Raw genomic sequence first — 25,978 nt, forward strand, 5'->3', positions numbered from 1 at the left:
AAAGGGGTGTTCCAACTTTTGGGAAAATTGTCTGCCCTCTGCCTAGAGATAATTGTTTTTTTCCCTTAACTTATCTCAATATCTCCCAGGCAGAGAGAGGGCGGGGGTTACTGTAAATCTGTATGTTGATTGGTTATTGTCTTTGTTTACTGTGGGAGGTCCTCTTGCAGGAGGATTTCTCATGAAAGCCAGTGTGTTATCAATAAACTTCATTCCTGTTACACCCTTCATGAAGTCTAGGCTCATGTTTGGGGAATATTCTATTTGCTGGGGAGAATCATCTTCCTCCACTTCCTACTGCAGCTATAATCACTTATGCTCAGCTATTGGGAAAGGAATAGAAGACTGCAGTACCATAACCACTGCAGGTCTTAACAATTATTATTAGGAGGACTCACCGGTTGAAACAAGTGACTAATATGTGTAAGGAATTGATAACCATAATATGGGGGATGCTGGTAGTTTCCAGTACTGAAGGGGTCCCACCCCTATAGAATACCATAAGGCAAGTGGTTAGGATAGGGTATATGGGGGCTCACCCCAAGTGTAGCAGGGGGCTCACCCCTCTGCACAGTTGCACAAGGCAGACTGCACCATCGGGCACCCTATATGTAAGTAAAATTCTACATGTAAGTTTGGTTTAATTATAACTGTAAAGTAGACAGAGCACAAATAAATCCTTCCTATGAAGTAATAAAGGAAAGCAGCCAAGAGAGATCGTGCAGTAGTTGTATGCAGTGTAGCAGTGGATCCAGGAGTGCAGGCAGATCAGTAAGTCAGTGTAACAGGAGGATTCCTTGTGTTGACAGGCATTATGGAGCAGTGTGACAGTCTTATAGTGCGTCCTGGTACAGATTCGTTATTCGAATGGACTAGAACAAGAAACAAAATGTCCACCATGAATCTTGCAAGATTCAAAATGGCCACCACGCACGTGGACCTGGCGGGAACAACTCCCAAAGTTGAGAGAGTGCCTCGAGCACGGCGCTGTCTGCCACGGCACAAGGCAAAGCAAATACAGAAATAAATACAGTGAGTAAAATCCAGTGCAAGCAAATACAAAGAAAATACAGGGAGTAAAATCCAGAGGCCTAATGGCAAATTAAAGAAAGCATATGCAGTGGAAACTAAAGGGAGCAACATCCAGGGGCCTAATGGCAAACTAAGGGTAGAGAAACTTGAGAGGACATTAAGGCTAGGAAGAACAGTGGAGATGACAGGTGGCACGGCATCATAGAGTATATAAAACACCATGAAATAGATAGTGTAAATAGAAGTAAACATGAATCATACAGAAAACAGAAGGAGCAAATACTCTGACCTGTGCACCGCATGAGCAGCAAAGAAAGAGGAGGAGTTTGACTGTAAGGAGCCTTATATAGAGAATGTTCCTTTGTTTTCATTGGTTGATTCTATGATTAATCTGTGCTGCTGGAGTATTGAGTAAATAGGCTATATCAGAAGCAGAGAGCAGGCCTACCCAATAATTCCCACAACAAGCTCCCACCTCACATCCAATCTAAGCTCTGTGAAGCACTTTGGATAATGGTGCTACATAGGAATTGTTAAATAAATACTCTATCTGAGGCTAAAAATCTAAATATGAGACTGATGTACCTTTACCAGCCAGTGCCAACAAGTCTGGAAATTAATCATGGTTACCCAGAGCCAACACAGCCTCCCCAGGTCACTTTTCATCCTCTTGGGGTCTACAGCCATTATAAATTCTGCAATAAAATTCCAGCATTTATATTCTCATTGGCTCTAACCAATAATGGCATTCCTCCCCCTCCCCCCGGAACTCAAATGCCTCGGAACTGAAAGCTGTGCGCCGTGTTTTCCATCGGCGGGACCTAAGAAGTAGCCGAACAGGAAGTCAATGCGTAGCTCCACGTGAGTACTGAAGTGGAGACTACGATCGGCCAACATGGGGAAAGACAGGGTAAGTCATTTGTTTATTAAAAGCAATAGAAACGTGTGTATATACATAGGCTGAGAATTTTGTGTTGGGAAATGAATACAAGAAAGTACACGTGGGGAAAATAAGCTGCAAGCAAAGGCGAGGGAGAGATATTTACAGACCAGAGCTACTGTCAGCCCCTAGTGCTCTTTAGTGGTTTATAAAAATCTGAACGGATATTGAAGTAACCTTTATAAACCTATTCAAAGGCTTCTGAGGCTAGATGGCAATCTAGAAGAAAGACCATGTGTTTTTGAATTACCGTTAAAATCAATTTTCTTGCAAAAAAACTTTAATAATATTTATTGCCATTTATATGGCGCCAACCGATTCTGTAGCGCTTTACAATATTATGAGGGGGGATTGGGAGACTTAACTATCAATAGGACAATTACAAAAAATGTATGGGAACAATACGTTGAAGAGGACCCTGCTCAATCGAGCTTACATTCTGTAGGAGGTGGGGTGTAAAACACATTAGGACAGGACATTATTATTATTATTATTATTATTATTATTATTATTATTATTTTAAAATTTATATAGCGCCAACAAATTCCGTAGCGCTGTACAATGGTATCAGTGTGAAGCTATTGATAAAGTGGTTATCACTTAACCAGCATTTCATGCCGCACTACTTAACAACTGTGTAAAATATTTGGTAAATTTCATGACTGACGTTTGTGTTTTGGATTTAACATTATGCTTACCGAAATATACTTTTATTGTATGGTATAGCGTTGGCCCGTTAACCGTTTTACTAAATTGATTAATGAATGACAAATCTTTTGGGACTGTTTACACATTTTAAGGGGCCAATAACCAGGAGAGAGGGGAAAAAAAGGTTTGCAATATACATTAATCTCTAAAATTATCTGAATTCTTAACCTAGACTAAAAACCAAAAGAAGTTGAAGGCAACAGCAAAACACAATGCAGAAGAAACGTATACGGCTGTTCCCCACTCCTTTGTCTTCCATCGTGGGCAAGTTGGAAAAAATGTGCAGCAACTGATCCTGGATCTCAGGCGGGCGATGGAACCCTTTACTGCTACCTCGCTTAAGGTAACAATGCTCTGCTTTCTCTGTCTGTCTCGGATAACGGTAGCAAATAAGTTATATGGGCCTGGAACTGTTTTTGTTGCACAGTGATATTTTTTTCCCTTCATGTAACAAAAGATCAAGTTTAAAAAAAACAACAAAAATAAAACTCTCTTTCATCATTAGGAGACCCAGGTATCAATAGATCCTCTGGCAGTTAGAGCCCCATTTAGTGGCCCCAGGCTGACCGATTAGCTATTTGCAGTGCTCAAAATGAGTGCTTACTGCTCCAAATACCCAATTTTTTTTCCTTTATTATCTAATGAGCAGAATAGAGTTTAACAGTTATTTTAATTTGCAGGTTATAAGGCCAGTTACTTGATGTAACTTATAGGAATATCAAAATTTAGTTCTGATTTTGGTTTTGGTTTTCCAGGTTCGAAAGAAGAATACCTTGAAAGACTTTATTGCTGTAGCAGGACCCCTAGGAGTGACCCATTTCCTCATCTTCAGCAAGACAACTGAAAATGTCAATTTTGTAAGTGATGTCATTAAAACGTTTTGTAAACCATGTTCAGTCTTGTATATAAGGTGCAAGTTTTCCCACACAATCTGCTCTGTTATAAACCAGAACATATTTGAAACATAGCTGATTACTATGGTAATTTTTGTATTTTCTTCTCCAGAAATTTGTACGTTTGCCCCGTGGACCAACATTGAATTTCAAAGTGACAGAGGTGTGTAAATCTGATCTAATTTGTCTAGCTTTTCATAAAAAAAAAAAATAATGCCTTACCTTCCAGTAAAACCTAAAAATAGCACAACATTGCCCTCTTCCTCACCATGTCACTTGTCCCTTTCTCCACATGGCTTGTGACATGGAGAGTGCTAATAGCATGTCACTGTCTAGTTTCTCTCTAGGGCAGTGGCAAAAGTCCAAGTAGAGTCCTAATCTGTGTATCTTATCCTGCAATTCTTGCAGTAGTCTCTCTTTTTGATTCCAGATTCAGTGTTCACCCTTGCGTTCCTTTGTTCTCTCCCTACTCTATGGTAAAATACACCTTCATTTTAATCCAATTTTATTATTTCAGTGCTCTTTAGAAAAAAACATTGCCTTAATAATTCTACCTACCTTCTTCCTTTCGGTGCTCCTTGACACAAGATGTAGCCTTTCAACAATAATCCCACCTACTTTCTTTCTTTTTAGTACTCCTTGGTAAAAGATGTGGTGTCTTCTCTGAAGAAACATCGAATGCACGAGCAGCAGTTCACCCACCCTCCCCTACTTGTACTCAATAACTTTGGCAACCAGGGTATGCAGGTTAAGCTGATGGCCACCATGTTCCAGAACATGTTTCCCTCAATTAATGTTCACAAGGTGAGCGCACGTTTGTTGGGTTCACATTGGCCTATATTGTACTGGATTAGTTAAGACATGTCTCATAAACACATCATTCCACATTTCATCAAAAAGGCCGTATGTACTAGTGATGATTTTTGTTACTCACCTGAGTTGGAAATTGTATTTCAGTTCTCCTATTCTGACCTAGATTTTTCATCACTTGTCAGGAAGTAGGGATGGGGATGACATTTTGACACTTACCGTATTTACTTTTTATTTAAAGGTACACTCCAGACTCCTAACAATTCTTCAACTTGCTGAATTGCTTTACTTGTAATGAGTGTGTCCTTTTTATTTTCAAGTAAAAAAAAAAAAAAAAAGTCCCTTTACTTCCTGGTTGTTCATCTTAATGGAGCTAAACTCTGTAAGCAAGGAATTGCCTTTTATAGACTTCTCATTGAGCTGCATTGGAAAGTCTCTATGTGCTTGGACTTTTTCTACCAATAACTTGTGATAGGAGAAACACCACTACAGTCTGTGTAAGGCGCCTCTGGTGACGTCCATTATTACTACTTCTATAAAAATGTTAGAGCTTCTTGCAGCAGAACAGGCAGCAACAGGCTGACTGAATTTCCTTCCAGGTTTCTGGTGGATACAAAAAAAGTAAGTTTTATACATTCTAGAATTCCCAGGGGACTAAACAGGAATTTGAGGCTGTTAGTTACTCGGATGGCAGGCTTGGTCTGTGTGTTTTTAATTTGCATCACTTTATATTAAGAGGGAAATTCTACATCTCCTACATCCCTCCCTTTAGGTGGGGTATTGAAGGAGGAAATGCTCCTGCCTTATCTGTGTCACCCAAAGTGGAAGAGGTAGCCTTGGTCCTCATCATTTTCTTTGGTAGCACGTACTCCTTGTCAATGCTGTCCTCATGTCCTGGGTCAAACAGAAAGTAGCACTGTCTCCAATCAACTACCAAAGTGCCTTTTCTTTCTGTCCTTACTAGGCTTAAAGTGTTCTAAATGTACAATGGAGTTAACTCATCCTGTCTACAGTAGTATACTGTTAGTCCCTGTGGTTTATTCCTCTTGTACATTACTTTAGTGGAAATAGAGCACAACCTATCATGCCAATAACCTTATTGTTTTTCTTCCAGGTAAACCTGAATACCATTCGGAGATGTATCCTTATTAACTATAATGACGACACTGAGACACTTGATTTCAGACATTTGTAAGTGTTGCCTTTCTGCTTTGTATGTCACTGGTGATGTTTTGAGTGTGGTGGGACTATATATCGAAAACACTTCATTTATATGGAAAGAGTACTGGATACATGTTTATAAAAGAGAGTCTACTGATTTTACATGATCTCTGCATATCTATAAATATGTACGGGTAATTTTTTATTAATTTTTTTTCATAACATTTATGCAGTACAGTTTGCACATTTTTACATAACTGTAACAAAGTCGTAGTCAAACCATTCTATATGGATGTCTGGTTAGTTGAAATAATTGACCTTACTGAGTGGGTCAGTCCTTTTCTAAAGTGCTAGTTGTTTTGAGCAGGGTCCCCATCTAATTTTTTTCCTTTATGACTATGCGCTATCAAATAACTGTTTGATTACCCATTGTACAGAACTGTGCGAAATGTTCTTTATAAATAAATATAATTTTCACATATTTCTTCAATTGGTTTTGCAGCAGTGTGAAAGTGGTCCCAGTTGGAATGAGTAAGGGTATGAAAAAGCTTCTCCAGGAGAGATTTCCAAACATGAGTCGTTGGGAGGACATCAGTGAGCTGTTGGTCAAGTGAGTTTGCAATAAGGATAGTGGAATGGTTCTCTCAATGGCCAAGCGCTCCGGATGGAATTATAACCACTCTGGAGGAAGCTTGTGAAAAGTAACGGTTAGACTGTGCAAACTTACTCTTAACCCCTTAAGACCGCAGCCAAATGTACAAGTTGTGAACCAAAAAAAATGTAAACAAACCACAGATTTCGACTATATGTCTGTTCAACAATAATTTACCTCTTTCGTATTAAATGCACCCACACTTATTATATATCATTTTGTTCAGGGGAAACAGGGCTTTCATTTAACATCAAATATTTAGGTATGGAACATAACGTAATATGAATAAAATATAAAAAAATGAGAGAAAATATGATTTTTTTAAAATTTTCTTAGTTCTATGTGACATTCTAACTGTGAATGTCATAATACTGTTTGCTTTTACTGCAATAAAATACACATATTTGTATTCAGCGATGTCTCACGTGTAAAACAGTACCCCCTATGTACAGGTTTTATGGTGTTTTGGGAAGTTACAGGGTCAAATATAGCATGTTACACTTTTCAGTTTTTTCACATTGAAATTTGCCAGTTTGGTTATGTTGCCTTTGAGACTGTATGGTAGCCCAGGAATGAAAATTACCCCCATGATGGCATACCATTTGCAAAAGTAGACAACCCAAGGTATTGCAAATGGGGTATGTCCAGTCTTTTTTAGTAGCCACTTGGTCACAAACACTAGCCAAAGTTAACGTTAATATTTGTTTGTGTGTGAAAAATGCAAAAAACTAATTTGAAAGCCAATTTTGGCCAGTGTTTGTGACTAAGTGGCTACTAAAAAAGACTGAACATACCCCATTTGCAATACCTTGGGTTGTCTACTTTTGCAAATGGTATGCCATTATGGAGGTAATTCTTATTTCTGGGCTACTATACGGTCTCAAAGCCAACGTAACCAATCTGGCGAATTTCATTGTGAAAAAACTGAAACGCAAGCCTTATATTTGACTCTGTAACTTTTGAAAACACCATAAAACCTGTACATGAGGGGTACTGTTATACTCAGGAGACTTTGCTGAACACAAATATTTGTGTTTCAAAACAGTAAAAAGTATGACAGCAAAAATATTGTCAGTGTAAGTGCCGTTTGTGTGCGAAAAAGGCAATAAATTTCACTTTCCCTGACGATATCATTGTTGTAATAAATTTTACGGGTTTGAAACACAAATATTTGTATTCAGCGATGTCTCCCGAGTAAAACAGTACCCCCCATGTACAGGTTTTATAGTGTCTTGGAAAGTTATAGGGTTAAATATAGTGTTAGCAAATTAAATTCCCTATACTTTCGGCCTGGGTTGTTAGGCAGGTCCCGCTAATTGTAATTAATTAGGATACCTAATTATGTAAAATTATTACATAAATATATATGTAAAATTATTATATATACACGTGTGTGTGTGTGTGTGTGTGTGTGTGTGTGTATATATATATATATATATATATAATTTTTTTACTATTATTTTTATTTATATATAGGTATACATATAGTGATGTATACGTATATACTTGGGTATATTATTTCGTTCTACGTGTATTTTGATATCTATATATCTATATATATATATATATATATATATATATATATATAGATATATTATCAAAATACAGTTAGAACGAAATTACACACATATATATTTTTAATTATTTATTTTTTTTATTTTTTTTACGTATTTACATATGTTTTATTATTATATATATATATATATATATATATATATATATATATATATATATATATATATATATATATAATTATGTATATATTTATATATATAATTATGTATATATTTAATCAATATCCTTCTACGTGTATTTTGATATTAATATATATATATATATATATATATAAATATTAAAATACACTTAGTGTATGTGTAAATGTGTGCGTATATATATTATATATAGATCATATATATAATATATATATAAATGATGTAAGTGTATTTTATTTTTAACTTTAATTTTTTTTTTTTTTTTTTTACATTAAGGGGTTAATAGGGGAGGAGAGGGGCAGAGACAGTGTCAGCCAGTGATTTTACATCACTGGCTGACACACAGGATCAGTGATCACAGTGACAGGCTGTCACTGTGATCACCTCCTGCAGATCGCGGTAATTGGCCACAGGGGGAGTGCCTGGGTGGCCAGGCATGCCCCCCACTGCGATCTGCAGGGGAATCCTGCCTGCAGTTACTATGTGTCAGCCAATAGGCTGACACATAGTAACCTCTGATCGCAGTGACAGACTGTCACTGCGATCAGATCGCAGGGAGAGGCTGTCTCTGCATTCAGATCGCAGAGACAGCCTCTCCCTGCGATCATACTCTGCAGATCGCGGTCACTGACCGCAGGGGGACTGCCTGGGGGGCCAGGCATGTCCCCCGACCGCGATCTGCTGCAGAGAATTCCGCCGGCTCCATGTGTCAGCCGATTTTAAAATCGGCTGACACATGGTAAATACCGATCGCAGTGACAGCCTGTCACTGCGATCGGAAGCTGCAGACCGCGGTCCCCAGGCACAGGGGGGCTGCCTGGGGGGCCAGGCATGCCCCCCGACCGCGATCTGCAGCGGCCATGTTCCGCCGGCCACGTGGGGGGTAAGACCGCCCAGGACGTACCATGCCGTCCTGCGGCGTTTAGAGCCGCCCAAATAAGGACGGCATGGTACGTCCTGCGGTCTTAAGGGGTTAATCACCGGTCTGAATTATTTGAAGTGGGGTATAACAGTACTGCCACACTTTTACCTTCCAATACCTCACCTTTCATAACTGGGCATTTATCTTGAACAGATATGCTTGATTGATTATCAATATTATTTATTATTGGTATTTGTATAGTGCCCGCTTATTCCACAGCGCTTTACAATAAAAGGAGAATTTACCAAATGAGAAAATAACAAAATGTAACAGGAACAATAGGTAGTTGAGGACCCTGCTCAAACGAGCTTACAGTCTTGAGGAGGTGGGGTATAAAAACACAATAGGAAAGGTATTGAGGGAGACAGCAAATAGACATGGTGGGAAAGTAGCAGAACTGGAGGTGAGAGTGGAAGAGTTGCCCTTTAGGAGAGCGCAAGAGGAAGGTTTGAGTGATCAAAGTTACTCTTGGAGGCTATAAGTATTCCTGAAAAGACTAGAGGAGAGTGTGACAGGGGTAGGCAGGCTGTTCCAAAGGAAAGGAGCCGACCGTGAGAAGTCTTGCAGGAGTGAATTTGCAGTAAGGGTGCGAGCAGCAGACAGGAGAAGGTCGCCAGTAGAGAGGAGAGCCTGAGAGGGGGCATAACTATGGATCAGTGAAGAAATGTAAGAGGGGCTAGAGTTAGTTAGAGCTTTATAGGTAAGGGTTAGTATTTTAAATTGACACCTGTAGGGTACAGGAAGCCAGTGTAAGGATTGACATAGGGGTGAGTGTGAGAGGAGAGAAAGATCAGCCTGGCAACAGCATTCATCACAGATTGTAGGGGGGCAGTACGGCTTCTGGGGAGACCAATTAGGAGGGAATTACAGTAAATGATGCAAGAGATTACTAGAGCATGAACAAGCTCCTCGGCAGCATCTTGCTTAAGAAAGGGGCGTATGTAGGCAATTTTTTTAAGTGGGAATCAACAGGTTTTAGCAACAGACTGGACATGAGGCGCAAAGGTGAGGCCATGATCAAAAGTGACGGCGAGCTTGAAAGGATGGGGTGAGGCAGTGACCTTCAACCTGCAGGGAGAGTGAAGGAGGAGGATCAGTGTTATGAGGTGGGAAAAATCCGAAATTCAGTTTCATAGAGATTGAGTTTCAGAAAGCGGAAGGACATTCAATCAGAGAGAGAGAGAGGCAATTAATGACACGTTGTAGGACAGCAGGGGAGAGGTCGGGTGAGGAGAGATGTGAGTCCAATTTGATCACACTACATTGTGTGGTATGTGTATATATAAAATCAATGCTGATGCTTTTATCACTGCTGTCCAAATATGCACGATTCTGCTAATGTGGAAGTTACTTTTCAACTATCGTGACTGAAGGGCTGTGTCACAGGTTCATGGGGACCCTTGGTTTATGTCAAACTGTTTTAAAACAAAGATCTGATACAGAACTGGGGGACAATGACCGTAGCTTGCTAGCACTACAATAGACTATAGTAGTTGTGGTGCTTTATGATCCTTTTAGTATGAATTTGAAGATTGGTACTCCCAAGGCAATACATCCCTTAAGTTGCTTTATGTAGGAAACCTTTAAATGTGTTTCCCATCTTTCCTTAAGACCCATGTGAATCATCCCTCTCTTTAGCACCATGTTGGCTCCTCTACTATGACCATTTCCTGACAAAAGCACAGGCTGTAATTTTGTCTCCTGCTCAGGACAGCAGTGGGTACTGTACAAAGCACCAACCACTCTGCCGGATGGCTGTTCCATACATCTACTATTCTGTAAATTTATTTTGCCTCTAGATTTTACTCCCTCCAAATTTAGGTTATGATGTCTAACTACATTCTTTCTTTATTCACTGTTGTAAATAATAAATGGTACACACTTCAACGCTTCAATACTTTATTCATGTTCCATAGAGGAGCCAATCTATCAGAAAGCGAGGCTGAGCAAGATGGAGATCACAATATCACAGAACTGCCCCAGGCCTACGCTGGACGAGGAAACATGAAGTCCCAGCAAAGTGCTGTCCGTCTGACAGAGGTTAGTCCGTTGGTGATGATTTATCTCAGAATAGTTTATGAAAACTGCAATATTTACAGCTGCAGGGCTAAGGGTAGTGGGAGTTGGCACCCAGACCACTCCAATGGGCAGAAGTGGTCTGGGTGCGTGGAGTGTCCCTTTAACCTTGCAATGTGAACATTTTCAGTTGCAGGGTTAAAATGACAGGGACATGACACCCAGACCACTTAATTGAGTTGAAGTGGTCTGGGTGCCTATAGAATCCTTTTAATAACACTGAAACGTAATCAATGCAGGCCTATTTACATATTGTAATAAAAAACTAATTTTCAGCAACAGTGATTTTCGCACACACAAAAAAAAAACCAATTGCCATGACGTGCTTTTTACTCATAATTTTACCATGGTTTCTTGCTCAAATTTGCAGAGTATGTAATGAGCAAAAGTTGTTGTTTCATTTCCAAAAATCTAAATTGTGGCCATCTCCATCTGGCAGCGCATCCAGCTCAGCTTCATTTACTTTTTTTTTTTTTTCCTTTCTATCACTGCTGCTCTTATTATTATGATCAATCTCTCCTGGTTTTCCACAGATTGGCCCAAGAATAAAATTACAGCTGGTGAAGATTGAAGAGGGTTTAAGTGATGGCAAAGTTTTATACCACAACTTTAGTAAGTGAAGTTACCATATATTTCTTGTTCATTCTTGTGTTTTTGCAATCTTAAGTCCACCCATCCCCACATGCAGTCTATCTCTGATATGTTGGTGTTATGGGATATGGAGCCTGTCCCTCCCACCACAGGGTGACACAGACAAGGAACATGAGATTTGTCCTTCCCAGCACATGACATAAGAGGGTGTAGACTAAGCCGAACATGTTAGCACCGTCACTGCTATTTTCCTCAATATATTTAATATAACTTCCTATTTCTTTCCATCGCTTAGTCAAAAAGACGGAAGAAGAGATTAAGGCCATGTTGGAACGAAAAGAGAACAAACTGCGAGAGAAGCATGAGAGAAAGAAGAAGCAGGAGGCCGATGTAGAGCGTAAAACCCAGCAAAAGGAAGCGCATAAGTAAGTCAGAAATTGGGCCAGCATGCGAGCAAACAAGTGAACCTGTAGTACAGGGAGTTAAAGTGAGTAGCCCATTAAATGCTTAGCTGTTCATCCACTTGACATTTTGAAGGTTATTGCCTTGCTAGGAAATAGCTCAATGCTTTTAGTTTTAAAAAAAAAAAGAGAGAAATTTGGCAGGGGAATATCTGAAACGGACGCTGTCAAACAATTCTCCTACCTCTCCTGATCTAATTAAAAAGCACATTGTTGGTATTTAATGTACAGAGTCGTAATCTAGTGCGAATCACTCTCTGCAAAATGACATTTGTTGAAAGGGAATAGGTCTCTGACATGATTGCGTTTTGTTTTTCTCAAAGCGCTAAATAATTAAGGGGAAAAAATCTTTGGGGAATCGTGAACACAGCTCACTTTGTTAATAATAAGGAGAGCTTGCACTTTATGAATTTTCTAGGTGGGGATCTCCAGACAAAAATTCTGAACAGAACCCATGTTTCATTTTGCAACAAGTTGGAAGCACATGGAGAGTCTCCCAACCCCAATGCACTATAAAGTTTGACACCAAATAGATTTCTTCTAATAAATACTGTGACTTATAGACACAATCACTAAAAAAAAAACAGAACACCAGTTTGAAGCCATTTAGCTTGGGCAGACTGTTTCAGTTAACTAAACTTGAATTTTTTATTTTTTTTTCCATTATTTTCTTATAAAAGGAATTTTTGTGTCTTAAGGAAAGTGCCTCAATATGCTCTCTAACAATGTAAGCCCACATGAAGTGTCCTGTCTTATTTTGAATTGTCAGTTTCCTTCTAAGTATTCATTAGAGCAAAGCTATCTAGCTAGAGAATTATGAACTGTAGGTGGCGCTCTTGAGATTTTCTTTTGGCTCCCATCTCCACAGTGGGAACTCTTCTTCTTTTTTTTTTTTTTTTTTTTTTTTTTTTTTTTCTCCTGTGATGGATAAAAAGGACAAAATAGTGGTTAGAATTTTTATTTGTTTCAAGCTTCCAAACATGAGCAACTTATTTTTCAATTGTACACAATTCCCTGTGTAGTATATTTCTGACAAGCTATTCGGCACCATTATTTCACTAAAGTGTGATGCTACCAGTTCTTACAATCATTTTATATTTGTTACTTCCAGGTCTATCAAAGTCTCTAAGGATCTATAGAATATTGTGAAAGAAAAATATATATTCTTTATATGTTGGGGGGGGGGGGGGGGGTGTATTGTTTAGTAGCCTCTTCAATTATATTATTTACATATGCTCCAAACTCCCACATTTTGAATCAAGAAATGGCAAAATTGAACCACCGATATCTAAAACCGTTTGTGATAACTACATTGTATCTTGTACTTGTTTTTATATCACGTTTTTGTCCTACTTGCGTGCAAGGTCTGAAATGTTTAATTTATTGAAAACTATTGACCATTCGAGATTTGATTTAATGTATGTCCCTGAAATGCTGATAAATAGAGAATATTAAGTTGCGGAATTAAACCTCTCCCTTGCATATATACCCTTGTATGGAATGTAAAACATATTTTGTTTCTGTTGCAGAAAACGCAGCTTAGCTGGAATAAAGCGGAAACAAGGAGAAGATGGTGACAGTGATGCGGAGGACCCTGGTCTTTCTGGAGAGAATGATCCGGCCAACATACCAGAGGACGATGATGCAGAGTATTACCGTCAGGAAGTTGGAGAGGAGCCTGATAAAGGTTATTACATATTAATCATAAGTTAATCTCTGTTGTATCCCTTTGTAAGCTGTCTCATTGATTATTTTGTTTGGTAAGTCACTTGCTTCCTCACTCTTGATTTCATTTTCTTCATCTCTAGATCTCTTCCTCCATGGCAGTAAAAGAAGGCCTTCGCACACCCAAAAATCAGGTCCTCCAAATAAGAAATTTAAAGGATCCAGAGGATTCAGGGAAGAGAATCGGGATGCTCGCTCTCCCGGGGGTCAGACAAAACATCCAAAGTTCAAGCCTCCCTTCCGCAAAGACAAAACAAGCCCCAAGCCCGGAAAAAATATGAAGGGGATGAAACATTTCAAAAATCCAGAGTGGAAAAAAGGGCAGAGAAGCCCAAGGCCATCTGGCAATAAAAACAGCAAGGGATTCAAAAAAACTGGGTCATTTGGTTCCAAGATTCCCAGACCTGGGCAAAAGCCACAGATGGGTTCACGGCACAAAATGGCAGGCCGAACGGGTAAACCTAACACACATAAGAAAAAGAGGCAATAAAGGGACGGCACACTATTTCTGTAAATATTAGTCTTGGAAATGCTCTGGGCAACAAAAACATTAAAATGTTTTCACTGTCATGAAATGATTTGACTCAAAATGGATTATTTTAAATAATTGGTTCCTTTTCTCAAATGGTTAAAAATAAGATACCTAACCTTCAATTGAATGACTGCCCTTTTAAGTATATTTTTTGTAAGCTTTTTTTTTTTTTTTTTTAATGTATGTCCTCCTCATAACACACAATTAAAAGAACACTCTAAACCCCATAACCACTACTTCATATAGTAGTGAAGACAGGATTGGGGTAGTATACAGTTAAATAATAAAGTAATCTAATCTATAAATAGTTATTATATAATATCACATGGGATGTGCACACAAGGGTTCCCACTAAAACTAAAATAATGCCTGATGCTAGTAGCCAGGAAAAGCCCTTGGTTTGTATATTTAACCCTTTAAAGACAGAGGCAATTGTTCTAACCAAAACAAAACCTGTAGTTGAGCTATATGTCTGTTCAACCATAGTTTAGCTATTTCAGATTGAGTGCACCCACACTATATTATTCTGTTCAGGAGAAAAATAGTCCTTAATTTCACATCAAATATTTAGAATTCATATAAAGTGTGAGAAATTAAGAAACTTTATTTTCCAAGGTTTGCATAGCATTTTAACTGTGAATGTTGGCTTGTACTGCAATAAAATGCACATATTCGGATGCTGTAATGTCCCCCGTGTACAGGTTTCATGGTGTTTTGGAAAGTTACAGGGTCAAATATAAGACTTGCTCATTTCAATTCTCTGGACTTTCTGCCTAAATTGTCAGGCAGGTCCCTCAATATAGGATTCTAAAATCACATAATTATGTAAAAACCATACACAAATATACATGTAAAATAATAAATATATATATATATATATATAGTGTGTGTGTGTGTGTTCTATATATATATATATATTCAAAATGTAATTACAAAAATATAAATGCGATTTCATTCTTTTTTAAATAACTAATTTTATTTTGAGTGTTCTTTGATATATTTTTTTTATTTTTTTTTTGGATTTAGTTAGATGCAACAGATTGGGTAAAATTGGTGACAGGCTTTTAAACTATTTCTAAGATATTTTATCAAATGTTAATCTAGAATGCATGGCTCTTCCTGTCGTGCAGCAGCAATTGCTAATTTTGGCTTTGTAGATTTTGTGATCTACTCTTTCCGATGATCATGGTGATTTTTGTGAGCACTGTGGGGATTAGAGCTAGCAAATATCTAGTCCTGAATATGCTTTGGGTGCTTATCTCAAAACCACCTGCTAGTTTCTGCACATTCCAGATGTTTACAATTGAAACGATTACTAAGCTTCACGACACCCTGTTATATCCTCCTTTTTACGCCAGTAAAAAAAAGGGGGGGGGGGCTGAGACTGACAGAATTATGCCTTTTGGCATTAATGCTAATTAAATTGAACAAGGTGGAAGAAACTCAATGTAAAGTCCCTATAATTCTCACTTACTGGATTACCATTTGTGTTTTCTAGAACAGTAAAGTTCAGTTCTCTTAGCGAATAACTCTGACATGGTTTTTATCCATACTTTTTTTTGCATAACAAACATAAATTAACCAATGAAACACTCTCCTCTCTATTGCCAAATTAAGCCCTTTTGATAGTCAAGATCACTCTTTTGATAATTCGACCAGGCTGTGAATCTCCATCACTGCTTCCATAGGCCGTCCAGGTGTTTCGTTTATGCGCTCCGCTTCCTGAGATCTTTAACATGCGGGGAGTCACCCGATAGCACTCACTTAGCTACTTACAAGTTTGGTGTTTTCCACCTTAATATCGGTTATATTTTAAGATCTGAGTGACCAGAAGATGCATTGGACAGAGGACTTTTGAGAGGGAATGTAGGAGATGAGTCCCAATATATATATTCTATATCACATAAAATTGTCGTTTTCTTGCCAGCCTTCAGGGATTACAACCAATTTATTAGCTGTGGTTTAACCAGTCCTGTTCCAGGGAAGGTCACGGAGTTAGTTTCTGTGACAAATTCATACTATTGTTATCTTAAAATAATTTAAAGCACTCTTCACTTTTATACAAGGAGGATGACTTGATCAACTTCGAATTTAAAGCATTTGGCCCCTAAACATACTATTCTCTTTTTATGTGCTTTTCCGCAAACAGCCTGCAGTCATTTTGAGACATTTAATTCTGTAGTTCCTTCCACAGACGAGTATAAAAGGTTACATAAGGCTAATATGTGTTCATTTTAATTTATTTATTACCTCCATTTATAAAGTGCCATCAAATTCCGTAGCACTGTACAATTGGGGAAAAAAAACAGTGCATGGTGCAGCTGAACAGGACGGCTTCTTTTAAATATTACATCAATATTACTCGAATAAGAACAAAAGGTCACCAAAGTCCAGTAAAATGTGTTTAAAAGCAATCACCTATGCGTGTAATTTCTTATACATATTTTTCACTGGCGTTTGGTGCTCTCTTTGTTCAGTTGTGGAAAAGGACAGTACAATATAAATAGATCAATACCAAAAGGTAATTTTGTTAAGGCTGGCTGTTCCCTTGACTGATGGCTGTCAATCTGCCTTGAATTAGGAGATTTTTATTTTAGAGTACAGGAATCCTTCATACACATGCATTTTGGGTCGGACAGTGTTTGACTTTATTAACCCCTTAACGACGCTGGACGGAAATTTTCCGTCAAGGCAGACCTACCCTTAAGGACGCTTGACGGAAAAGTTCCGTCATTTACTAAAGTTAACGCCAGATCGCGGCGATCGTGGGGTTAACGCTGTTGCTGGGTGCCTCAGCGTTTGAGGAAGCCCAGCATCAGCCAATAGCGCTGTCCCAGCACATGTGATCGCTGTGACAGCCAGTCACAGCGATCACAGTGCTGCTGGGATTTCCTGATCCTCTTCCCTCCACCTCTGTGTGTGTGTTTAGAAGTGGAGAGAGACGGATCGGTTGAAATTTTGTGTCCCTGACAGACACAAAGTATTTTAAAGTTAAAAAAAATCCCTTTACCTCCTTTCCCTGTAAAAATTAACAAGGGTTTAACCCTTTGATCACTGGCAGCAGTGATCACAATACTGATCACAGTACTTTACTGAGATCAGTTTTTTGTTTTTTTTTGTTTAACCCTCAGGGGTTAACTTTATTTTCTTTTAAACCCTCAGGGGTTAAATATATTTAATTAATTTTTTTTTTTACTATTATTTTCAGTTAATTAGTTAGCTGGGGTGGATTGAAGCTAGGGGGAATTGGGGAATCTAGCATTAGTGTAGCTAGGAAGCTGAAAAGTTTTAGAAAGTTATTAAAAGTTTGTAAAAGTTTATAAAATCATAAAAAAGGAAAAAAGAGGAAAAAAAAGTAGTTTATTTTAAGTCAAAGCATTTCTGCTTTGCTAGGTGTAAGCACTGTGTTTAGCGGTGATCTGATTTCTGTTTTTACCCACTGGGGTTAATTTTTTTTTACGTTTTTAGAAGTTTTTAAGAGTTTTAAAAAAGTATTAAAAAAAGTTCAGAAAACAAAAAAAAGTAAAAAAAAAAAAAACAAACACAAAAATACGTTATTTAGTTAAAGTTAATTTTAAGCTTTGACCATGCTTAGAAGGTTTAGTGCCGAGGAGGCATATAATATATTAGCAGCCGACTCAGAGGCAACCGACACTGCCTCAGAGAGTGTAGAGGGTGACTATGTGCCAGACACAGATGAAGAGAGTGAAGATACCCCTGGCACTGCTCCTGGCGCTGATATCTGGGTGCCCGCTAACAATTTTGTCCCCGACATCCCTCTGTTCACTGCGACTCCTGGTATTCAGGGAGACGTGACCAGCTATAACTCCCAGGATTTTATGGAGCTGTTCCTTGGGGATGATTTTTTAGGGCAGATAGTTACACAAACAAATATTTATGCAGCGCAGTATCTGGCACAAAATGCAACAAGTCACCTTGCCACAAAAGGGAGCTGGTACCCCACCAGTGTGCCAGAGTTAAAACAGTTCTGGGCACTAACCATGCTGATGGGAATTATAAAAAAGCCCAGCATCCGAATGTACTGGTCCAAAAACCCAGTATGCAATACTCCCATTTTCTCTCAGACCATGAGTAGGCCCAGATATGAATCAGTACTGCGCTTTCTGCACTTCAATGACAATTTGAAGTGCCACCCCAAAGATCATCCGCAGTATGACAAACTCTATAAAATCCACCCCCTAATTAACCATTTTAATAAAGAATTTGGCCTAATTTATACTCCCCAAAAGAATATATGTATTGACGAGTCCCTAATGAAATACAAGGGTAGACTGGGGTTTAAGCAATACATACCAGCCAAAAGATCCCGGTATGGCATCAAGCTATACAAGTTATGTGAAAGTAGCAGTGGGTATGTTTATACCTTCAGAGTATATGAAGGTAAAGATAGCCACCGGGATCCCCCAGGTTGCCCTGATGTAGTTGGGACTAGCGGAAAAATAGTTTGGGATCTAATGAACCCGCTACTGAACAAGGGGTACCACCTCTACCTTGATAATTACTACAATAGCATACCCCTTCAAAAAATGCTATGTTGTTTTGAGTCTGTGGTCTGCGGCACTATCCGCAAGACACGCACTGGCTTCCCCAAGGCTCTGGCAGAGAAAAAAATTAAAAAGGGGGAAACTGCTGCTCTATGCCAGGACGAACTGCTGGCTCTGAAATACAGAGACAAAAAGGAGGTGTTCATACTGACTACCATGCACAGTGAAACAAGACGGCTGCCTGTCTGCATTAAGCAATACAACAAACACATGGGGGGAGTTGACCTGTCTGATCAACTGCTGCAGCCATATCTGATAATGAGAAAGACCAGGGCCTGGTATAAGAAAGTGGGCATTTATTTAATGCAAATGGCTACTCATAACGCATTCATCCTTTTCAAAAAGGCAAATCCTCAGCTGAAATGTACTTTTCTTACATTTCAGTTCCAGCTAATTTCGGTGCTGCTCACTGAGTGCCACAGTGGGGAGCCATCAGCAGGGCCTAGCAGCAGAAATATTCAGACAGGTCACTTCTGCTTTCGGATACCACCAACCCCCCAAAAAAAGACCCCCCAGAAAAGGTGCAGGCTGTGTTACCAGAGAGGCATTCGAACGGAGACCAGTTTCTACTGCCCTTATTGTCCCTCTCAGCCTGGCCTTTGTATTGGGAACTGTTTTTAATTATTTCATACTCAGGGCCAATAGTATGTTGTAGTTCTTCTGTTATTTAACCACTGACTATATATATATATTATTTTATTTTTACCTTTTATTTAGTTAATTGGGGTGGATGATAGTTCCTGGGAAATTGGGGAGTTTAGTGCGTATGCTAGGGGTAAAAATACAAATAAAAAAAACCCACAAAAAAATAAAAAAAACATTATTATAACATTGTTTTGTTAAAGTTCTTGTGTAAAAAGTTCAAAATGCTTAGGAAGTACAGTTAGAGAATTCTGACAGCGGATTGAGATGTGACAGACAGTGCCTCAGAGTTTGACCCAAAATGGGACATGGACCCAGCATGCAAATTCAAAGTTTGAAACAAACCTGAAATGACTGAGTCTTAAATTTGCCCCTTCAACATCCACATATACCTGAGAAAGGTACACACGGGGGTATTGCTGTACTCAGACAACATAGCTGAGTGACATATGAAGCGTTATACTGCCGTAGCATACCTAAGGATTGTAAACTATGCAGTAAAATCTCAAAGTGTGTGCCAAAAAGGCAGAGAAAATGCTTACTACTACTAGACTTGGTACTCACTAGCGAAAAAATTATCCCACCCTAAGGTTCAAAATGGGCCTTTTGAAATACCCTGGGGTGTCTTCTTTAAAAAATGGTAGGCCTTTGTTGGGGAAGTTTGAATTCTCAACCTGTCAAATGCCCAAAATGGGACATGGACCCAGCGTAAAAATTCAAAGTTTGAAACAGACCTCAAATTGCTGAGTCTCAAAGTTGCCCCTCCAACATCCACATATACCTGGGAAAGGTACACACGGGGCTATTGCTGTACTCAGACGACATAGCTGAGTGACATATGAAGCGTTATACTGCCGTAGCACACCTAAGGATTGTAAACTATGCAGTAAAATCTCAAAGTGTGTGCCAAAAAGGCAGAGAAAATGCTTACTACTACTAGACTTGATACTCACTAGCGAAAAAATGAATCCACCCTAAGGTTCAAAATGGGCCTTTTGAAATACCGTGGGGTGTCTACTTTAAAAAACGGTAGGCCTTTGTGGGGAAAGTTTGAATAAGCAACCTGCTATTAGAACCCAAAATGAGTCATAAACCTATAAAATTCTGTGAAAACTGAAATGGTCAGGTCTCCTATATGGCAGTGTAGCGTCAGGTATTACGACTAAAGGCATACATTGGGGGTATCGTTTTACTCATAGGAGATAGCTCAGCATAATTTAGGTTGTTTGATCATATTGGAACATCTCAAATATACAAAATGCCCAGCACAAATGTAATGCTTAAGGAAAAAATGTGAAAAATATTTTTTTACCACAAACTTTGACATATAATGGCGAAAAAATGGCGACATGTTAAGGCACAATATATGCCATATGAGATACCCTGGAGTGTCTACTTTCACAAATGGTAGGCCTTTTTGCGGTTTTTGAAACAGTCAAACTGCTATAATAGTCCAAATTGAAACATAAGCGCTGCAAATCCGTCTCTCAAAATTCTACTCTAAAAACTGAAATGGTCAGGTCTCCTTTATGGCACTGTAACGTCACCAAATAGTGTCAAAGACATACATTGGGGGTATTGTTTTACTCAGAAGACTTAGCTGAGCATAATAAGGGGTGTTTGATCATAGTGGAACATATCAAATATACAAAATGCCCAGCACAAATGTAATGCTTAAGGAAAAAATGTGAAAAATATTTGTTTACCACAAACTTTGACATATAATGGCGAAAAAATGGCGACATGTTAAGGCACAATATATGCCATATGAGATACCCTGGAGTGTCTACTTTCACAAATGGTAGGCCTTTTTGCGGTTTTTGAAACAGTCAAACTGCTATAATGGCCCAAATTGAAACATAAGCCCTGCAAATCCGTCTCTCAAAATTGTACTCTAAAAACTGAAATGGTCAGGTCTCCTTTATGGCACTGTAACGTCACAAAATAGTGTCAAAGACATACATTAGGGGTATTGTTTTACTCAGAAGACTTAGCTGAGCATAATAAGGGGTGTTTTATCATAGTGGAACATATCAAATATACAAAATGCCAAGCACAAATGTAATGCTTAAGGAAAAAATGCGAAAAATATTTTTTTACCACAAACTTTGACATATAATGACGAAAAAATGGTGACATTTTAAGGCACAATATATGCCATATGAGATACCCTGGAGTGTCTACTTTCACAAATGGTAGGCCTTTTTGCGGTTTTTGAAACAGTCAAACTGCTATAATGGCCCAAATTGAAACATAAGCGCTGCAAATCCGTCTCTCAAAATTCTACTCTAAAAACTGAAATGGTCAGGTCTCCTTTATGGCACTGTAACGTCACCAAATAGTGTCAAAGACATACATTGGGGGTATTGTTTTACTCAGAAGACTTAGCTGAGCATAATAAGGGGTGTTTTATCATAGTGGGACATATCAAATATACAAAATGCCCAGCACAAATGTAATGCTTAAGGAAAAAATGCGAAAAATATTTTTTTACCACAAACTTTGACATATAATGGCAAAAAAATGGCGACATGTTAAGGCACAATATATGCCATATGAGATACCCTGGAGTGTCTACTTTCACAAATGGTAGGCCTTTTTGCAGTCATTTGAACAACCAAACTACTATAATGCCCCAAAATAAGACATAGGTCCATTAAATCCATCTTTGAATTTTCTAACTGTAGAAACTGAAATAGTCTGGCCTCTTATATTTCATTGTAGTTTCCCAAAATAGTGGCAAAGGCATACAAGGGGGGTATTGTTGTACTCAGCAGATGTTGCTGAACACAAAATGGGATTTTGACCAGGAATAGCACACAGCAGCTTTACAAAATACACATTTAAAAAACCTTGTTATATGTGTGTATTTCAAAAAACAGAAAAAACACAATTTTACTGCAATATGTAGCAGAGATTGGTGGGAAAATGGCTATGTAAAAAGTGTCGGGGCGGGGCCGGGCCGCCGAGCTGAGCGGTCGCAGGACAGCTCAGCTCCTGCATATAGGGCCGCAAATAGCCCACAAATAGCCGTTAAATCGCAATTCTGAGGGGAAACCCCGGCAATTACCTGCGACCCTCGATGTAACCGGGCTGCCGAGCCGAGGAGAGGCTTGCTCCTGCAGTTTTAGTCCCTCGGAGGATGGGGCCCGCTGAACCAGGCGAGACCTATACTGGCGGTGAGTGAGGCGGACGGCCGCCGCATCACTATCCTGCCCAACGGAGCCCGACACGTGTGAAGAGCCGGCGGACCCGGTCCTGCTTCCCCCCCACCGGACCGGGGGGGTGATCCCGGTCCAAACCAAGCCAGACTCCACTACTCCCGGAGACACGAATACCGGGTAGCCCGCGACCCGCACACAAGATGGCGGAGACCATGTGAGTACAACAGGCTACCCCGGGCACAGGCCTACCAACAGCCTTCCTGTATCCCTGCACACGGGGTAGTGCCCCACGGAGTCCCTCACACCCAGAGATACCCCTGGCATATGTCACCCACCAACCGCCACACCTATGTATGCCACCGTTTAGAGGCCTGCTCACTCTTCTTCTGAGCCGGGCGCTCACAGGGAGGGATTATTCCCCCACAGCCTGCCATACACCCAGGGAGAAGCCCGGGAAGCTCCCGCTGTTTCGGCACTGAATATGCTGAAAATAACTTACCACTATAATGACCCGGCGGATCCCTGGGCCCACGGACCTGACGATGGGCCCAATGGCAAAAGGCAAGAGCACCTACACAGGCCTCAGGCCGAAGACCAGCGGACCTCGACCGCAGAGCAGCCACCACAGGGGACGTGGCGTAGCGACACCCGCCCACAGCGACCGCCAGTGGACCCGGGGTGCAGTACCCCTAGACCTCGATGGCAACTGAGCCTACGACACGCCAAAACAGGCATCCAGACCAGCACAGGCCTAGAGAGATACCTCCACCGTGGCCTGCTATGGTGTAAGCCACTGAAGCGCAGCGACGGACACACTCCACACGCACATCGGCGGGCTGATACTAAAGACCTACAAGCAGCGGATCACAAGCGACGGATAAGCACAAGACTTTGGGCACACACCTGGCTCCCTGCCACTTACCAGCTTAAGGACTCACCCGTGTAGCGGATCGGTGGTAGTATTTGCTCACCCTTTGGCTCCCAACAGGTCTTCCCTCGTATGGCGAACCGTCCTTCTAGTACTGTCAGCATAATTATCTACACTCAGCCGATGCTAATGTACACAAGTTGCCTAGCCTCTTACTGTATTCACTAATCTTCATCTACAAGGAACATGCAATGTACTCTGTTTTACTCATTTATCACAAATGCAAATGTTATCTTGCTAACTTATAATGCAGCTTAATATTAATCGATAACCTGATTGCAACATGTTCACAAATTGTACAGATCTAGGCACCCCTTACCATAACTCGGTTGCTGACCCTAAGTATTAGACCAACCAAGCTTGTTTTTCTTTAATAATAAGTGCTTAATGTGTTAATGCCACTGTTATCACCCTGCATGTCGCTCTGATGCCATCTATTTTGAAACAATTTTGGGCTCGGACAGATATCCTTATAACGATTCTTGAGACATTCCTGTTATTAGGCCTGGCGTAACCTTCCAGCGGGTTTAGACCCATGCTTTACTCTATCAATAAGCCGACTGTTTAGCATGTATTTCGATATCCTGCAACGGTATAACTGTCTGACATAACCTTATTATTTTACACATAAAATGAGGCTAGCACTATTTAGAGATAATACGTCTTGCAATGTGTTATCCCCTGAACTGTTCGATACTTTATTGTCTCCCTTTCTACATTCTGTACCCACGTATCCTTGTGCCTCAATAAAAAAGAGATTTACAAAAAAAAAAAAAAAAAAAAAAAGTGTCAAAATACCCTTAAATAAATAGCCTGTGATGTCTTCTTTATATAAATATATACTTTTGTGTAGCAATTTTGTTTTCTGTGACAGCTGTCAAACTTACAAGTCAAACATACCAACTTCTAAAAGATTTTCACATTTAAATTTTATATTACTCCTTGTATTTTGTGACCTGTAACTTTTAAAATAAGCTGAAATCCTTTACATATTATGCACTTTGAAAAACAAGACACCTAAATGAATTTATTTTGAATTACTTTTCCTAAGCTGGACATATTATACACACATTATTATTGCCAAAACTGTGAAAAATATATATATTTTTTTCATTTTTTTTCATTTTTTTATGTTTTTTAATAATAAATTAGATTTTATATATGTATAAGTCACATCAAAGTAAAGCCCATCTTGTCCTTTAAAAAACGATATATAATATGTGTTGGTTCAATAAATGAGAGCGATGCAAATTGCAGTTGAACACAAACAGCAGAAAATGCAAAAATAGCTTGAGTCCTTAAAGGACCACTCTAGGCACCCAGACGACTTCAGCTTAATGAAGTGGTCTGGGTGCCAGGTACCTCTAGGATTAACCCTTTTTTTTTATAAACATAGCAGTTTCAGAGAAACTGCTATGTTTATAATGAGGGTTAATCCAGCCTCCAAATCCGTCAATGAGACAGCCACTAGAGGCGCTTGCGTGCTTCTCACTGTGAAAATCACAGTGAGAGCACGCAAGCGTCCATAGGAAAGCATTGTAAATGCTTTCCTATGCGACCGGCTGAATGCGAGCGTGGCTCCTGCCGCGCATGCGCATTCAGCCGATGACGTCGCGATCAAGATGGAGAGGAGGAGGAAAGCTCCCCGCCCGGCGCTGGAAAAAGAGGTAAGTTTAACCCCTTCCTCTCTCCAGAGCCCGGCGGGAGGGGGTTCCTGAGGGTGGGGGCACCCTCAGGGTACTCTAGTGCCAGGAAAACGAGTATGTTTTCCTGGCACTAGAGTGGTCCTTTAAGGGTATGTCCAGCTTCTGAAGCTGCGTCCTTAAGGGGTTAAGCAGGAGTTCGGCAGCTAATGGTTATATATGTTTGTTGGAGATATGGTTTTGGAGATGCACCTCCACAAGCCCATAGGTTAATCTCATCCTGACAGTTAGCCTGGCCAGGTATCAGGACTGTGACAGAGCTCCTGTACTCCAACTGAGTACCTCCGGCCAGTCTGCTTCCTAGCAGGGGAAACACACTCTGCATGGTCCGTGTGCCCATTGACAGTGCGAGTGTGTCTAATGATGCGCTCGCGCTTTGTTGCGGGAAATATTTCCTGGTGCCCCAGAATGTGCGACACCAGGGAGCTAAAGCAGGGCGGTCGGCCAAATGCTGGACAGTTGGGAGGACTGTTGGACCCAAACCAGCCCTCGGGGACAGACAATCAGATCACACATTAGGGATTATCCATTTCTGTTCCGTTGAACGTCATTGAGTCAGTTTCTGTGATGTATTGCTATTATATTCCTAAAACTTTTATACTATCCTTTGCTTTTATAAAATCAGGTTGGCTTGGTAAGCTTTGAATTTTAAGGATTTGCCCCATAACATATTTTTCTTTTTTGAATGTGCTGTCCCACATATATCGTACAGTTATTTTTATGTTTCCTTCTGAGTTCCGTCTACAGACTGTTCTAGAAGG

The 25,978-nt window shown here is 39.8% G+C and overlaps 1 protein-coding gene across 1 annotated transcript; it reads left to right on the plus strand.

Moving 5' to 3' along the window:
* The first annotated feature begins 1,858 nt into the window (after positions 1 to 1,858).
* Positions 1,859 to 14,258, plus strand: PPAN (peter pan homolog). The gene is made up of 12 exons (XM_063449461.1): positions 1,859 to 1,942; positions 2,853 to 3,023; positions 3,436 to 3,537; positions 3,686 to 3,736; positions 4,207 to 4,377; positions 5,498 to 5,574; positions 6,047 to 6,154; positions 10,747 to 10,870; positions 11,440 to 11,518; positions 11,793 to 11,922; positions 13,488 to 13,645; positions 13,767 to 14,258. Exons 1-12 carry the CDS (start codon positions 1,928 to 1,930, stop codon positions 14,171 to 14,173), a joined length of 1,593 nt encoding a protein of 530 aa, XP_063305531.1. The 5' UTR covers positions 1,859 to 1,927; the 3' UTR covers positions 14,174 to 14,258.
* The last annotated feature ends 11,720 nt before the right edge of the window (positions 14,259 to 25,978 follow it).

The sequence above is a fragment of the Pelobates fuscus genome, chromosome 3 (assembly GCF_036172605.1).
Source record: "Pelobates fuscus isolate aPelFus1 chromosome 3, aPelFus1.pri, whole genome shotgun sequence".
Lineage (NCBI taxonomy): Eukaryota > Metazoa > Chordata > Amphibia > Anura > Pelobatidae > Pelobates > Pelobates fuscus.

What these genes read in the sequence shown, in the direction of transcription:
- PPAN (XM_063449461.1), top strand. An exon ending in ATCAGTGAGCTGTTGGTCAA is followed by an intron (nt 6,155 to 10,746) that starts GTGAGTTTGCAA and finishes CATGTTCCATAG; the next exon opens with AGGAGCCAATCTATCAGAAA. An exon ending in GTGCTGTCCGTCTGACAGAG is followed by an intron (nt 10,871 to 11,439) that starts GTTAGTCCGTTG and finishes GGTTTTCCACAG; the next exon opens with ATTGGCCCAAGAATAAAATT.